At 41.1% G+C, this 15,255-nt stretch overlaps 2 protein-coding genes across 2 annotated transcripts; one reads left to right on the forward strand and one right to left on the reverse strand.

Annotated features, from left to right (window-relative positions):
- Positions 1 to 205: 205 nt before the first annotated feature.
- emc9 (ER membrane protein complex subunit 9) lies at positions 206 to 4,209 on the forward strand. The gene is made up of 6 exons (XM_063206529.1): positions 206 to 526; positions 851 to 1,047; positions 1,441 to 1,517; positions 1,635 to 1,704; positions 2,010 to 2,104; positions 3,315 to 4,209. The coding sequence occupies exons 2-6, from the start codon at positions 853 to 855 to the stop codon at positions 3,493 to 3,495; spliced, it is 618 nt and encodes a 205-aa protein (XP_063062599.1). The 5' UTR covers positions 206 to 526; positions 851 to 852; the 3' UTR covers positions 3,496 to 4,209.
- Positions 4,210 to 6,460: 2,251 nt separating this feature from the next.
- irf9 (interferon regulatory factor 9) lies at positions 6,461 to 15,045 on the reverse strand. The gene is made up of 10 exons (XM_063206532.1): positions 14,957 to 15,045; positions 14,503 to 14,566; positions 12,528 to 12,650; positions 11,918 to 12,098; positions 10,474 to 10,637; positions 9,704 to 9,779; positions 9,465 to 9,518; positions 8,730 to 9,113; positions 8,316 to 8,431; positions 6,461 to 7,121 (listed from the first exon to the last, which is right to left on the reverse strand). The coding sequence occupies exons 2-10, from the start codon at positions 14,554 to 14,556 to the stop codon at positions 6,984 to 6,986; spliced, it is 1,290 nt and encodes a 429-aa protein (XP_063062602.1). The 5' UTR covers positions 14,557 to 14,566; positions 14,957 to 15,045; the 3' UTR covers positions 6,461 to 6,983.
- Between the last annotated feature and the right edge of the window lie 210 nt (positions 15,046 to 15,255).

The raw sequence follows: 15,255 nt of genomic DNA on the forward strand, positions 1-15,255 counted from the left end.
TCTGTCGCACCTTATATTATATGCCTTTATGTCTATAACCAGACTGTGCACTACGACCAATGCATGTACTGCATACAAATACACACACACACACACACACACACACACACACACACACACACACACACACACACACACACACACAAACACACACACACACACACACAGTGTTGTCTGTGATCAGCTGTTTGTGGCAAGAGATCAGGCAGTGACCAGTGAGTGATGCCAGACTGGCTCTGATGATGCTATGTGATGGAGGAAGTGCCATAATAGTGTCTTGATGGTCGAGAAAGTTGACCAATAGGGACGTCGGTTATAATGTTTGTAACCAATCACAGTGTAACATTGCATTCGGTGGGCGAACACCCTATGACTGTACAGGAAATAGAAATATCAATCAGTTTGACTAAAATACAACATCTTAGCTGGTTCCAATAGCTTCTTTCTTTTGAAAGTGAAGTTCACGAAACATTATTGTAGAAATCTGTCACCTGTTGTATTTACACGGAGCTACTGCCACATATCGGTAAGAAGGCACGTGCCGCTTTTGAGCAGTGACATTGTCTGTTTATGGTTACTTTCAGTAAAAGACAAAGCGGTTACCCGGTAGTCTGTCGTACCCAATATATAGAATATCGTATATTACACAAGGCGGCTATATTAGTTCTGATTTTATCCGTACGACCGTGTGTAGTTCAACTGCTTCTTTGCAAGTAGCCTAGGGTAGTAGCTTACCCGTCCTCCATCACCCATTTCAATTCATTTTAAAGCTGCTTGATTATACCAATGTGCTCGACTCTGTCTGTCGCCACCGTTTTAATACCTAACGACAATTGTTATATTTTTGCAGAGATGGGAGAGATAGAGCTGTCCAGCATGGCCTATGTGAAAATGTATCTACACGCCAGCCTATTTCCCCGGTGTAGTGTCAACGGCCTGCTGTTGTCATCTAGCCCAGCAGGGGGCGCGCTCTGCGTTACAGACTGTGTGCCTCTGCGGCACTCACACCTACCACTTGCACCCATCACCCAGGTTGCACTGACACAGGTAGGGTGAGGTGGGGGTAGTCAGACAAGCATTACTTCTCGTCTTAAGTTTATGTTCATTTTCCTGGAGTTATTGTATCAGTGTGATGATAGGCCCACTGCCCTTCAAACCCAAATAACAATAGATTTTGTAGAAACAGATTTGGAAATGGACTTCATACGACGCATATTTGTCTATTTTGATTTGATGCTGCTTGACTCTATCTCTATGCCATTTCGTCACATGGGAAGTTCGTTATATATGATAATAATAATAATAATAATAATAACACTAATAATAATAATAATAATAACAACAATAATAATAATAAAAAGGGGTCCCTATTATTTAGTTCAGATGTCTGCAAGTGATTGTGTAATAACACTACTGATACTGATGTATTGACTCCTCCAGGTGGATGTCTGGTGTGCACAGACACAACAGAGGATTGTTGGATATTACCAAGCCAATGCTAGCGTAGCAGACAGCAGGTAGGCTGCAGTACCTCTCAGTTTCTATTGAAGTCGCATGTTTTGTTTCTATTACACAGTCAGTCATTATTGGTTAAAACAAGTTGACCAGTCTTCACCTGTTGTCTGTCCTTGCAGTCCTACTCCTTGTGCCTTGAAGATAGCAGACAAGATTGCTGAACAGTGCAATGGGGCAGTGCTGCTAATGGTAAAAAAAAATCTTTGTTGAAAATGTAATACTGTACGTCTTTAAAAATACAAATACATTTTAAATTCAATACACTTTTTAATTTATTTATGCTGAAATGTGTTTGGAAAATTGTTGCAACCTCAAACATGAGGATTGCAGTTTTCTTGAAATTGTAAAACCAAAATCTGATGTCTTATGTAACGTAAATGAACTTGGCAGATTGTACGCTTTGTGTACGATTTAGTTGTACTCCTGTAAAGACTGGTTGCTATTCTACAGTGATCATCAGTGTGACTTAGAAGCATTTTCTTTTACTATTACAGCTTGATGGAGCCAAAATGTCTGCAGGATACAGGGTACCTCCGATAGTGATGTACGAACGCAAAGACTCCCGGTGGATGCTGAAAGACAAACACACGTAAGACACGCTCGTTTGCAAGGCTGAATGAAAACTATTGTGGTAATGATAGAAATATTGAAAATATTCAACACATCAAATTTAAGTAGGGGAAAATGCATGCACCAACTAATACTTAGATCAACTCTAGATATATTGAACCACGCTTCACTCTGATGAGACGCACTGTGTCGAAACTTTAGTCATGCTTGCACCACAATAAAACAGCAAAATGTATCCTGTATGCTCCAGTCATCCTTGGACCAGTCTCTCTGAAGTGGACCGGCTTGTTTTATATTGAAACATGCCTTCGTCTATTCTATTGTCAGTACAGATGATATTCCTTAAAGAAATACCAACAAGCTCATCACCTTACAGATTTGTGATGACTACCCTAAATGTGATTTATTTACCCTGTCGTACATCGAAGTGTTGATAGAATTGTATAAACATTATTATGAAAATCTAACTCTATATGTCTTGTAACCAAATTTAAATGTGAAAGGCTATGCTGAATGAACTGTGCCTTGAACTTTTGCCTGATTCTCTTGTGTGCATTCCTGGCCCTGCCTTGATAAGAGACACCCTCTTGTTGCAAGAGTCAAGAAGAAGCTTATCCTGAAATTGCAGGTTATCTATATTTGACAAACAGAATATTTAGGTGCTAGTTCAAATCTGGTATACTAAAGTAAACTAAACAAGCGCTAAAACATATTTAATTTGTCTGACTCTTTTTCTGTCAGTGCTTTTCTTTAATACAATATAATTATTAACACCAAGTGACACGTAATACGGACAGTTCACATTGGGTTCAACATTTTTGCTGCACTGGATTGCATTACTGACTGTAGAACAGGGATGTTTAGATTGGAAGGTCACAGGTTAAACCCGGAACGGAAAGGTGGTGCATTGCTTTCAGGGCTGAGGTGGCTTTGAGCAAAAGCAAGAAAGCCATCCAGCCTCCACATCTATTTTGCAGAAATGTTATGTAGTTCTATCCTATTTAAAAGGTAAAATGCAAGCAGTATCTAGCTAGCTGTGCATTGTTAGCGTTTATTTGCTTTTCCAATGGCTCTACATATAAATCACCCACAAGTGGCAATGTAGGCTTGCCTTATGCTGCTGAGACCAGATCATCTAATGTACAGCATCACATTCACGTGACCATAAATTATTGCTCTAAGTTTATCAAATGTTATTTTGTTTTGCCTTTTCTTTCCATCATTGGCAGAATAATGCTGAGACAGTGGGAGGAGACTCGAACAATAGCCAATCAGCTGCTTGACTCAGGAGACCATTCGTTACTAGTGGACTTCGACAGTCATTTGGATGACATCACAAAGGACTGGACCAATCAGAAATTGAATGCCAAAATAGCAGAACTGGCGTCTCCTGTCAACGGAAATGTGTGATGGACATTCAGTGGGCTGCTAACTTAATCCCATGAAGAGCCAATGTGAAATGATCAGAAAAATCTCCCCTTTGATTTTACTTTCCTTGGTTAGATTTGTATTTGTGAACTTGTTTTTTTTTACTTGAACATACACTGTTACCAACCATCTGTGGAAAACTTAGGGAATAAACAGAGATACAGGTTAATGTTATCTCTCTGTTACCTCCCTATGCCTTTTAGTACAGCTAGAAACTAACTCCCAATAATGTGTACATTTACATTACTGTACCTTGTGTTAACATCCCTTTCTCCCCATGTATCTGTTTAATCTGCCTTTTGAGAGATGACCGAGATCGGTTACTTAATACAGTGGTTCCCAAACTGGGGCTGAGAAACTTAAGGGGGGTGGGGGGCACAGAGACACTTCAGGGGAGGGGGGTCGTGGATGGATGGGATTCTAGCAGAAAAAATGTAGGAACCACTGGGTTAGTAAATGCCAAACTGATTTGGCATCTATTGAAGCCGGTCTAATCTTGCAACCCCTCAGTCTTTGCACATTATGTCAGAGTCAATTGAGTGCTTGCCATTTTTGCCACCAGATTACACTACTATAACCGGTAGATAGGATTTGTTTCCTGTTGCAAATTTGAATTCCATTGTCATTTATAGTATATAAAACCGCACTGTACTAACAACAATAATAAAAGTAGTTTTAATATTTATTACAAATGAATGCAGCTACCTGGGTTTATTTATTTATTTATTACAACTTAAATCCCAGCCATTTGGGTTTCCTCCCTTCCTGGGATTGACATCTCTGCTCACAATCATTCCATAAGTAACAACAAATGTTGTCCAACTAGTGATTTATTGTCCATCAGACATTGGAATGTGTGTTTTCTGCTGCTGTCTTTTGTACAAGTGCTTTGGTAGTGGGGGTAGGGGTCACAACGCATGCGAAATACAAGTAAAAGTTACACCTACCTTACTAATACAATATAGTATGGGAATACACTGGCATTTCTACACACTAACCTACAACACTAACATATACAAACAACTTTGAGATGCATATTTGTTACAAAAAAATAAAAAAGAAAGAAAAGTGTTCAACAACAGCAGAGGTTTAACCTCAACCTAACTGGCCTAACACGAGCACAACATGCAATAGGCATTGGAACAATGCTTGGTTGAACTGCACACATTGTGCATACTAAGCTATGCATTTGAACACCCATGTATGCCCTATCACAGCCAGGACTTGGGGTAATTTATTCAGTCTTTATGTTTTGAAGATAAGGAGAGAAGTAGGATACAAAACAGATTTAGTTCATCTCGTCCAGCTCAGAATTTAAGATCAAATTCAATATATGTACAGTGCCCTCCATAATTATTGGCACCCCTGGTTGAGATGTGTTAAAAGCCTTAAAATAAATTCAGTGTTTATTGCAGAAGAATACTGTCACACTGAAAATTGTAGGAAAATGTAGCCTTCAACTCAAATGAATTGTAAGAAAATAAAAAAATTCCTGACTAAAAAATAATTATTTTTCATTAAATCACCTGTTCCACAATTATTGGCACCCTTAACAATTCCCAAGAAATAAATATAATTTGTTATTTCTACAGTAGTTTACAAAGTTTACCAGAGTATGTAGGAACATTTAATTAGTAATTCATCACTTCCTGTTTCCCTGGGGTATAAATATGACGTGACACAGAGGCCATTTCTCTTATCCACTCTTAAACATGGGAAAGACAAAGGAACACAGCATACAAGTGAGGCAGATGTGCGTCGACCTTCACAGGTCAGGCAGAGGCTACAAGAAGATTGCCACTCAACTGCATCTGCCCATATCCACTGTGAGAGGAATAATTAAGAAGTTCAAAACAACTGGAACAGTGGTAAACAAGCCTAGACGAGGACCCAAGTTTATTTTGCCACCACGCACAGTGAGGAGGATGGTAAGAGAAATCAAAAGATCTCCAAAGCTCACTGTTACAGAATTACAACAAATGGTAGCATCCTGGGGTCACAAAGTCTCCAAATCAACCATCAGGCGCTGTCTACACGCCAACAAGCTGTTTGGGAGGCATGCACGGAGAAAACCTTTCCTCACTCACAATCATAAACGCAAGCGTCTGGAGTTCGCCAAGCGGTATTGGGGCTTCAACTGGGACCGTGTGCTTTGGTCAGATGAGACCAAGATTGAGCTTTTTGGCAACAAACACTCTAAGTGGGTCTGGCGTACCACGAAAGATGCGCATGCTGAAAAGCACCTCATACCCACTGTGAAGTATGGGGGTGGGTCAGTGATGCTGTGGGGCTGTTTCGCTTCCAAAGGCCCTGGGAACCTTGTTAGGGTGCATGGCATCATGAATGCTTTGAAATACCAGGACATTTTAAATCAAAATCTGTTGCCCTCTGCCCGAAAGCTGAAGCTGGGTCGTCACTGGGTCTTTCAGCAAGACAATGACCCTAAACATATGGCCAAATCTACACAGAAATGGTTCACCAGACACAAAATCAAGCTCCTCCCATGGCCATCTCAGTCCCCTGACCTCAACCCCATTGAGAACCTGTGGGGTGAGCTGAAGAGGAGAGTACAGAGGAGAGGACCCAGGTCTCTGGATGATTTAGAGAGATTCTGCAAAGAGGAATGGCTGAAGATCCCTCTTTCTGTCTTTTCCCATCTTGTGAAACATTATAGGAGAAGATTAGGTGCTGTTTTGTTGGCAAAAGGGGGTTGTACAAAATATTAACACCAGGGGTGCTAATAATTGTGACACACATTATTTGATGTCAAATAATTATTTCTTTATGTGGGATTTTTTCCCCACTGAATAAATGCACTTGTATTGAAGGTTGGATTTTTCTCTTTTTTTCCATTAAGGTCCCATATTATTTAGAAAAAAAATAAAATAATTGGAAGCTAAAAAACACATCTCAACCAGGGGTGCCAATAATTATGGAGGGCACTGTATATAATAAATATATGCTGGGACAAATAGTTTCTAATCATTAAATACATGAATAGACCATACTGAAAAGTCTAACTAGCAATCTATTTTATCTATCTAAAGGAGATAAAATCCATTGAGTGTTAACGTCATTGTTCACATTCAGTGGGCCTAGATGTAAGAAAATTGCTACATGTGAAGACTATATCGCCCAGATCTCTTTATAAAAGTGCATTGACGTAAAGAAAACTTGGCTTCTCTTTGGAGGGAGGAAAACATGTAGTGCTTTTCGTAGGTAATGCTTTAAAATCACACAGAGACAAATGATGTAGTCTGGGTGCAATTTGTAAAAGGGGGGGGGGGCACATTCCCCTCACACCCCCTTCTGTTGTCACCATCTTCGACAGTATTTCAATTCCTGTTTAGAGATGTTGCTAAAAATGTTGAAAGTGATCCATCCTAGGTTTTTTTGTGTGTGACAAATCCCACCCTGGCTTTAGCTAACCATGCGTCCATGTTCTGGATGTTATGGAAGGCCCCGGGCCTTCACGGCTGTGGTATCTGGATGAGGTTGAGGGTGACCTCCCCGAGAGGAGACTGATTGGCTAAGCTCTGCAGGATGGACACCGACTCTCGAAGGGCGTCAGCCTCCCTGATCAGTTCCTCCGCCCAAGGGAACGAGATCTAAAGAGAACGTAAATTCAAAACTCCTTGATTATGTTGCTATGCCCAAAAGAAGAGACATAAAACAATTGCAAATAATGAGTGAAAATGAAAGTAAAAAAAAAAAAAAAAAACATTACATTCTGGTAAAAGCACTGATATTTGTTCTTATTTAGTTCCAGCTATCAATAATTCTCAGATTCTTTTAGTAACGGATCAGTGGAATAAATACAAGTTCCAGGGCGGTGACTGGAACCAGTCAAAGAAGCCGGGAACTATACGAAGCACACTTTCTGCTACATTGTCCTAAAATGACAGTGGCTTTGTTTTCATACATTCATTTTCAGGTTGCAAAATAATACATTCTCGTCTTCTTCAAGTGATACTGCACCATTTCTGGAAATAGGCTCATTCTACACCTCCCCTTCAGATGATTGAGTTTTACCTTTCTCCTGTACTTCCAGCAATTCTGCAAATCTGGCAACTGTCTGCAAATGTTACCTCCAAGCTAGGGTATATAATTGAATCTTATGGGTCCAGCAAGTTGCTAGATGAACCCATAAGGCTCAATGGAACTAGAAGTAACATCACCAGACTAAGAGAACAGCTGAAAGAACAGAAAAAGTTGAAACTCAATTATTTAACTCAAGGGAAGGTTGAATGAGCTGGTTTCCAGATATGGTGCACTCTCGTTTTAAAGGGATACTGTGCAGGAAATGGTCAAAAAGGGTACTGCAACTGTGGTGCTCATTGAAACTGGGCTGCCAATTGCCAAATTCGATCTTTACATGATTTTTTTAAAGTAATAAACAAATATTTTCTAGTATGGTCCAAGTAGAGTCATTTTTGCAGCTAAAAATGTTTGGAAATTCAAAATGGCGGACCATGGAGAAGATCCCCCTTTTCATGTATGAAAAGTGCAATTTTCCCAGTCATAATGAATACTTTGAATTTGATGGTGGTGGTAAGTATTCATGAAAAAGGTAACATTAGTGAATGGGCAGCATGAATTCTGGAAATAAACAACTAAAAATCTCACACAGTGTCCCTTTAAGAAAAATCACAAGTATGAATTCTGCAATGGGTTCTGAACCTCATCAAATGTAGAAGCAGTTACAGAGCATATGAGGTAGAATAAATGACATTACAATAAAGCTGGAAGAGGCTACACTAAGCAAGATGCAGCCAGATGTGTGTGTGTGTGTGTCTTTGTACCTGAACAATGATAAGTTTGGAGGCAGGGTCCTCCTCATGCTGAAGCTCTTCTCCAAAGCACATGGTGATGCCAGTCTGTGGGGGAGGACCTCCAGTCGTTTGATAGAGCCGCAGTTCTGTGTTACCAAGTGAAATGACAATTGACTTTTTTTTTTTAAATGACACAAAATGTAGCACGTATTAAATATGTAATTAGGATTAGAAGGGTGAGTGAGTTTTGCCACAATGATTTCTCATGTAATGCGATGTTGATTCCTGATATTTTTTCCCTAGTTCAGACAATCAATGAACATTAATACTATAAAGCATGATCATTTACAGTATTAAATGTTACTAGCCGTGAGCCAATGTGAACAATAAAAGATGTTAAATCTTATGCACAGTAATACAATGATGATGATGATGATTCCTCACCTTCTTGAAATGTTTCTCTGCTGAACACCATCACGGGTTCTGGGGTGCGTTCCATCTTGTGCATGACGGAGGAGTGCGTGTGCGGCCCCCTCCAGAACACTCGTCCCTGGCAGGAGCGCTTAGCGTACACCCCCCCTCCGGCAGACGTCAGCATCACCCCCTTCTCCATGAAGGGCAGCAGGGTGGAGATGGCTTGCCTGGGTTCGGAGGGCATGGAGCAGGGGGGGTCGGGAAGGGGGATCCGGTGGAACGTGGGCTCGGACGACGGAGAGGGGGGCACGGGGGCCACCGGGCAGTAGGAGACGCGTATGCTGTTGTCCTGGACCTCGTGAGCGAGCATATCCTGACCCAGATACTGCACAGACACCCGGAAGGAGTGGGGGGCTGCGGATGGAGAAAAGCAGAGGTAAGCTGAATGCAACCACATCATGATGTATTGTGTATGATGTAGTTTGAACTGCATATGATGTACTTTAGAACATGTCTTCTGTTGTGGACATGCCCTGCACGTGTGCATGACTTGCAGCAGATTTTGTAAACGTATTAACCTACTACATGCTACATCTACTACATGCTAAGTTAATACTACTACATGCTACATCTACTAGTTCATCAGCAATTACCTACACCCCTACGATACATATCTATATCAATTCGGAGCATTGAAAACAAACTACTGTTAACATATTATACTACTGAGCAAGCATACAGTATATCAAATGGACATGCTCTAACCTGGCATGGGTTGTGGTGTGGTCTCAATTGTGACATTCAGTTGGATTTCGTTGACTGTAAGAAATACAAATATTTTCATTAATGAGCTTCAATAACTACATGTGTAGATAACACTAGTGCTTTTAGTACTCTATAGCATAGCACTCTTGTCAGAATAGCAAATACATTGTAAAAACCATAAAGAGATTACTGATACAGTGTGTTTTGATGAGGAAGAATCGTTAAGAATTGGTACTTACGGCCATCAGTCTTCAAGGTTACTGTGGGTTCTGTGACTTGCGCGCTGACATCGGCGATAGGATCCAGTTGCTGTAACTAATACACAAATAAAAGGCAAAGGTTACAATGGATTCGAATTGTATTCAAGCTTTTTATTTTTATTTCTTTGAATAACTGTAGCATTACTTTTTTTAGCTTTAATACCTCATCTGCTCCCTGTTAATGCTCATTAAGTTTTAAAAAGGGGGCACAAATGCCTCTACTGGCCAAATGTGATATGCAGCACAGACGAAACAGAGTTCACTCTGTGCACTGTATGCCATGGTTAGTGGGTCAACAAAATGCCTTTTCTTAATAGCAGTGACGATTCTCACTCTAAATACTCCTTTATCCCATTTCTAGTCACATCCTGTTACTCTGCAGTATAATGCCACTATGTCAGTTGGTCAGAAACTAATCTGCATTTTAGAGTCCTTGCATACAAAAAAGGTCTTGTGGACTTTCTAACAGACACTTGCAAATAGTAGTGAGCAAATGGTGGAGAGCGATTTTAGAGAGTCTGCACGCCAAGCAAATCCGCAGAGTTAACTCTTTGTGTGTTATGGCGAGTGGCTTTATCCTTAAACAACTACAGGAAAATAGGAAGAAGTGACTTCCATTGCCCCGAAAATGGCGTCAGAAAGGGCCTCTGGACGTACTACAAATGTATGACTTAAAATAAGCTTTCATTCCCATTAACATTCTTTGGTGGTGAGTGATTTGGGGGAGTGTGTGGGAGGCCATACTGTACCATGCTGATCTGCTGCACAGCTGTGGCCTGCTCCTTGATCATCTTGGCCGGTATCTCCTGCTCCTGTTCCTCTTCATCCTCCTCACTATCTGTCTGGCTTCTCCTCCTTCTCCTCCTCCTCCCGGAGGGTGCTGCATCCTTCTCTTTTTTGGGACTCAGTCGCCCTGTGAGAGAGTTTCCAAGGAAAGTTAAACTAGGGAAGCCGCACCTTGCGTTTGCCACTGTATACCTGTATTCCACAGACAGGTTTTTGCTACAAACTAAATTGGTGACATCACTGCCCTATATGGACAGAGGCTGTTCGATTCAAAAGTGAGGACATGAGGTCAGGACATGAGACAATTTTTGAGTGAAAAAAGGAAGTACATCTCCTTTAAAATTCTTGCAGAGTCTATTGCGTTTCATTTGAACAGTAGTTTCCTGTCCGTTTCAAACAATCCACATTTCTTTTTGGGCTGGCTGACCCTTTATTTTAGAGAACTCTTAAATTGTTTAAGTGACCAATGAGCATTGTCAGTTGGGTTGGTTGACTGTCAATCAGAAGAATTCTAAAACAATTCTAACAGTCAAACAAAACACGCTGGTGGTGTCGGCCTATCAGCGCTTGTTCTCAACGTTGCAAAGATACGCTTCCAGAAAATTGGGCGAGTATTCTCGCAAGTCAATGGCAGGTGCTTCAAAACAGTTCTATAGAAGCCCGCTGGCTGTATACGTGTATCTAGGTCAGTGGGTGGTATGTCCTCTTGTTTACCAACAGTCGGAGCTGTGGTGGCTGGTGTTTTAGCATAGCACATACACTCTCAGAAGGCCTTCAGAAAACATTTTTATAGTGCCGAGTTAACATGCAAAAAAGTGAGAGGGCTAGTTAAACCAGCAATGCCTAAAAGATCAATGCATGAATACAAATGTGAAGAAACACACACAATCCTAAATGTGACGCATCGACGTAAAGAATGCTAATTTGAGCAATATTAGTGAGATATATATATCGTTTGTCACATACTTCGAGTGACAAAGTATGGCCATGGTATTTGAGGACAGTGGAGAGGAAGCTGTGGTTAGGAGGTAATCTGCCGTTTGGCATTCTCCGAGACTTCCTGTTGTGGCTGTGCAAACGAGGTCCTAGTTCAGACCAGCTAAACTGCAAATGGGCAAACAAGGCTGGTGCTAGCCGTGCGGTTTCCAACTGGCTGTCTGCTGTGATGGTTATCAGTCTGCAATTCCTGCCATTTTCTCCCATCAACATTGTTTTATAACTGCCTGATGTCCATTTTTTTGCACAAACTGGCTATGGTTTAAAAATGTTTTGGGTGTACCCTGCAACATGTGTACTCTACAGCAACAACAGGGTGGCAATGTTGCTGAAAACCTAAAATGACATTCAAATAGGCACTAACCAACCAGTGTGTGTGTGTGTATAGAAAAACTTGTACTGATTTTCTACCTTGCTCACAGATCGGGACCAGGCGGTAGACTTTGTACGGCTCCGATATGTCCAGCTGTGACCTATCTGTGATCTCACTGAACTCTGGGCTCTTGTTTAGGGCACAGCGCAGCCTGGTTTTCCAGGAGGCCGGGTCGGAGCGGCCAGCTTCAGTCAGCTTCCCCTTGAACTCAGCCCAAGCCTGAGAGAGAGAGAGAGAGAGAGAGAGAGAGAGAGAGAGAGAGAGAGAGAGAGAGAGAGAGAGAGAGAGAGAGAGAGAGAGAGAGAGAGAGAGAGAGAGAGAATACATTAAAATGGTATCATTACAATACACCAAAAGCTACTACTAAGGCTGTAAAATTGCATCAGTGTGCTTGCTAAATGTTGCCCAAAGCATTCACGTGGGAAGCCATTCAAAATGCATCATTACAGTATGGTTACACCACTGGGTTTTTTTGATACACCAACCACACATTCACGACCACAACCAACATATTATAATGCCATGTAGCCGTTACATTTCAATGGGGATGTAATTGCTTTCCATGAAATGGCCCATATCGAATATGTTGGTTGGTCCACAGCTCAACTCAACAAGTGTTGATTGTGGTAATGATGATGATGATGATACCTTAAAAATAGCAGCATCCTCCTCGCTGCGAAAATCTTGTTTACCAGCATGCTTCCAGGGGATGCGGAACATGGTTTTGGCTGGATCATCCCAAATAAGACCAGGATACTTCCCACTGTTCACCTGTTGAGGCGAAAAATAACATCTCCATTGTAATCATTTAGGTCTACAGTTTATATATATAATGTGGCTTTGGAAATTATATTATAATCAGATCTAATGTTATTTAAAAAAAGCTTTTCATTTGTCATCTAGTTTTGTTTTTTGTTGTGTTGTAGTTGTTTTGCATGTTTATTAGTGGTGTCAACAATGATCGATTCGGCGATCCGAATCGATCCGGGGCATGGACGATCCAGATCCAGATCCGGCAAGTTCCAGAATCAATCCGGCAATTTTTTTAAGTTTCAATTACTTCCATGGATATTTCGGGAGCAAATGAATGTTAAATTAAATAAAAACACTTCAAAACATTGCAAGACTGATACAGACTGATACAGAAAACAGCCAATAAATTGTTGCTCAGTATCTGACTACTTGTAATTCCTCATCATGGCTGAACATTTGCTTTGCGTTCAGTAGAAATGTAATGCATTGCAATGCATTGTAGAATTGAATCGAATCGGATTGGATCTAATAGAATCGAATCGAATCGGATCTACTACCTCCCGAATCGTGATCGAATCGGATCGTGAGGGCAGTGCCGATCCACACCACTAATGTTTATGGCCAAAGTCAGCTAACAAGCTAAACAGTTCACAGTAAACTAAAACTGTAAACTGCAACCAACTGTATGGTTTGTGTCCTCTCAAGACGCTGAATGTTACAGCTATGGCCTATCTAATTGTAACAGGGGCCCAAATGAAACGGTGTAGGCTAGAGAGCACAACTCCGGACAGGGCCGGTTATAAGCATAGGCCGGCTAGGCGGTCGCCTAGAGCGCCATGTGAAGAAGGAGCGCCGAAATGGCGCTCTCCGATGCGTAATTTTGCGATATGATTTTTTTTTATGAAGTCGCAATCAACAAAGCGTGGCGAAAGCGCTCCTCACGGCAAAGCGCCCCTCAGCCAATAGTAATATCGCTTCCAACTGTCTCTGGGAAGTCTGTGAACCAATAAACAGACAGTTCTGAGAAAGGGGGCGGGACGAGTGACACCGTCCGATCTATTTGAATTTGGAGACTCACTCGAGAGACAGAGAGGGCAAGCGCAAACAGCAGTACTCTGCTGGATGGAGAATTGTTATGTTCTCATTAAAGCACTCATTGCATGATGCAGGAGTTGCAGAGGGTGTTTTGGAACTATGTGATTTAATCAGCAACCGTTTGTGATTATGGAAAGCCTAATAGTTATGAGGTTACTATTTGGAATTAGAGAGAAAAAGAGCTTTGTTTTTGATCTGAGAAATCGCTAGTTAGCATGCTAACATTAGCCAAGTATGCCAAGCAATGAAATCCAGTAAAGTAGCTGTTAGTAGCCTACTCACTAACATCCACCTGATAATACTTGCTTAGGTTGACAAGCAATGTAAAGTAAGACTGGTGCAATGTTTAAAACAATTTTAGCTGCCATATCGCCTTCCATCCACATGAATTACCTGCTTGTTGTAAGCTTAAAAAAACATTGTTTCCAGACCAGAATGACATAGCCTACATGAATCATGTAACAGAAACATGCACAGCATGTTTTCATGCTGAGTGATGTAGTATTGCAGACAAGTGAGGCTATTTACTATATTTTGTATATTATGAAATTCAATAGCGTGACAGCTCTTCTCCCTTTCTCTCACCCTGTCCCTCCAGGGGGGGCAGAACTGAAACTCGCCTAGGGCACCAAATAAGCCAGAACCGGCCCTGACTCCGGAAACAGTATCTTTGAGAGGGGACTGTTATTAACTCATTGCACGTCATTACAAAATACAGACACAATAATATCACATTTACAGTAACAGTATGCCCTTTCATTCAGTGCAAACTTACCTGCTCCACAATCCATTGTCGTAACCGGCGGGTGGACCGAATTCCCGAAGGCATATCTCCAAGTCTAGTGGGTTAGATAAGGTTAGGCTAGTGGTAACTATGTTGACCAACACTGTTATAACGATATCAGACATTAAGTTATTGCACCAATACAATAATTGCACCGCACAAATGAAAACATTAGGAAGGCATTTTTAACACACAACAAACAACAACAGGTTACACGATTTATAAATATTCAAAAGTACATCTTTATCTTTGACGGCTCATTAGCCTAAAATTCATTGCATGACATGATCAATGATCTTGCCCACTGCCAACAGTTGTTTACAGCCTACATTTAAGTAAAATTGAGATCAAAACAGAACACATACATTTATGCTGAGGAAATTTCCTTCACTTTCCAATATGCAGAACATAATAGACTACCATTTCTTTTTCAAGTCTCTCTTACCGTAAAGATCACCAGCGGACTTCTCGATGATAACCTCACTGCAATCTTCCACACACTGTCAGCCAGGAAGGAAAGAAACTCACTCCACTCACTGGGAACTCAGCTGTTTAGACCAGGCTCGCCTTTTCTCGGAAATCACGTGACATAGGAGAAACTCCAAAGGTGCACCGAGATATCGCTAGATGGCAGCATTCCTACTGAAATAACAGTCTGGTGGCAGCAACATCATTCAACAAAGTCATTCTCAGTCATCATATTCTGACCTGACCACTTACATCCAACAGTGTCTTTCTTAAATT

The sequence above is a fragment of the Engraulis encrasicolus genome, chromosome 9 (genome assembly GCF_034702125.1).
Source record: "Engraulis encrasicolus isolate BLACKSEA-1 chromosome 9, IST_EnEncr_1.0, whole genome shotgun sequence".
NCBI lineage: Eukaryota > Metazoa > Chordata > Actinopteri > Clupeiformes > Engraulidae > Engraulis > Engraulis encrasicolus.

Coding starts and splice junctions, on each gene's coding strand:
- emc9 (XM_063206529.1), top strand. CDS start 853: ATGGGAGAGATAGAGCTGTCCAGCATGGCCTATGTGAAAATGTATCTA. Junction 1,518..1,634: donor GCTAGCGTAGCAGACAGCAG/GTAGGCTGCAGT, acceptor CTGTCCTTGCAG/TCCTACTCCTTGTGCCTTGA. Junction 1,705..2,009: donor ATGGGGCAGTGCTGCTAATG/GTAAAAAAAAAT, acceptor TTACTATTACAG/CTTGATGGAGCCAAAATGTC.
- irf9 (XM_063206532.1), bottom strand. CDS start 14,556: ATGCCTTCGGGAATTCGGTCCACCCGCCGGTTACGACAATGGATTGTG. Junction 12,651..14,502: donor GACAATGGATTGTGGAGCAG/GTAAGTTTGCAC, acceptor TCGCCTCAACAG/GTGAACAGTGGGAAGTATCC. Junction 7,122..8,315: donor CCAAACTTATCATTGTTCAG/GTACAAAGACAC, acceptor CGTTCTCTTTAG/ATCTCGTTCCCTTGGGCGGA.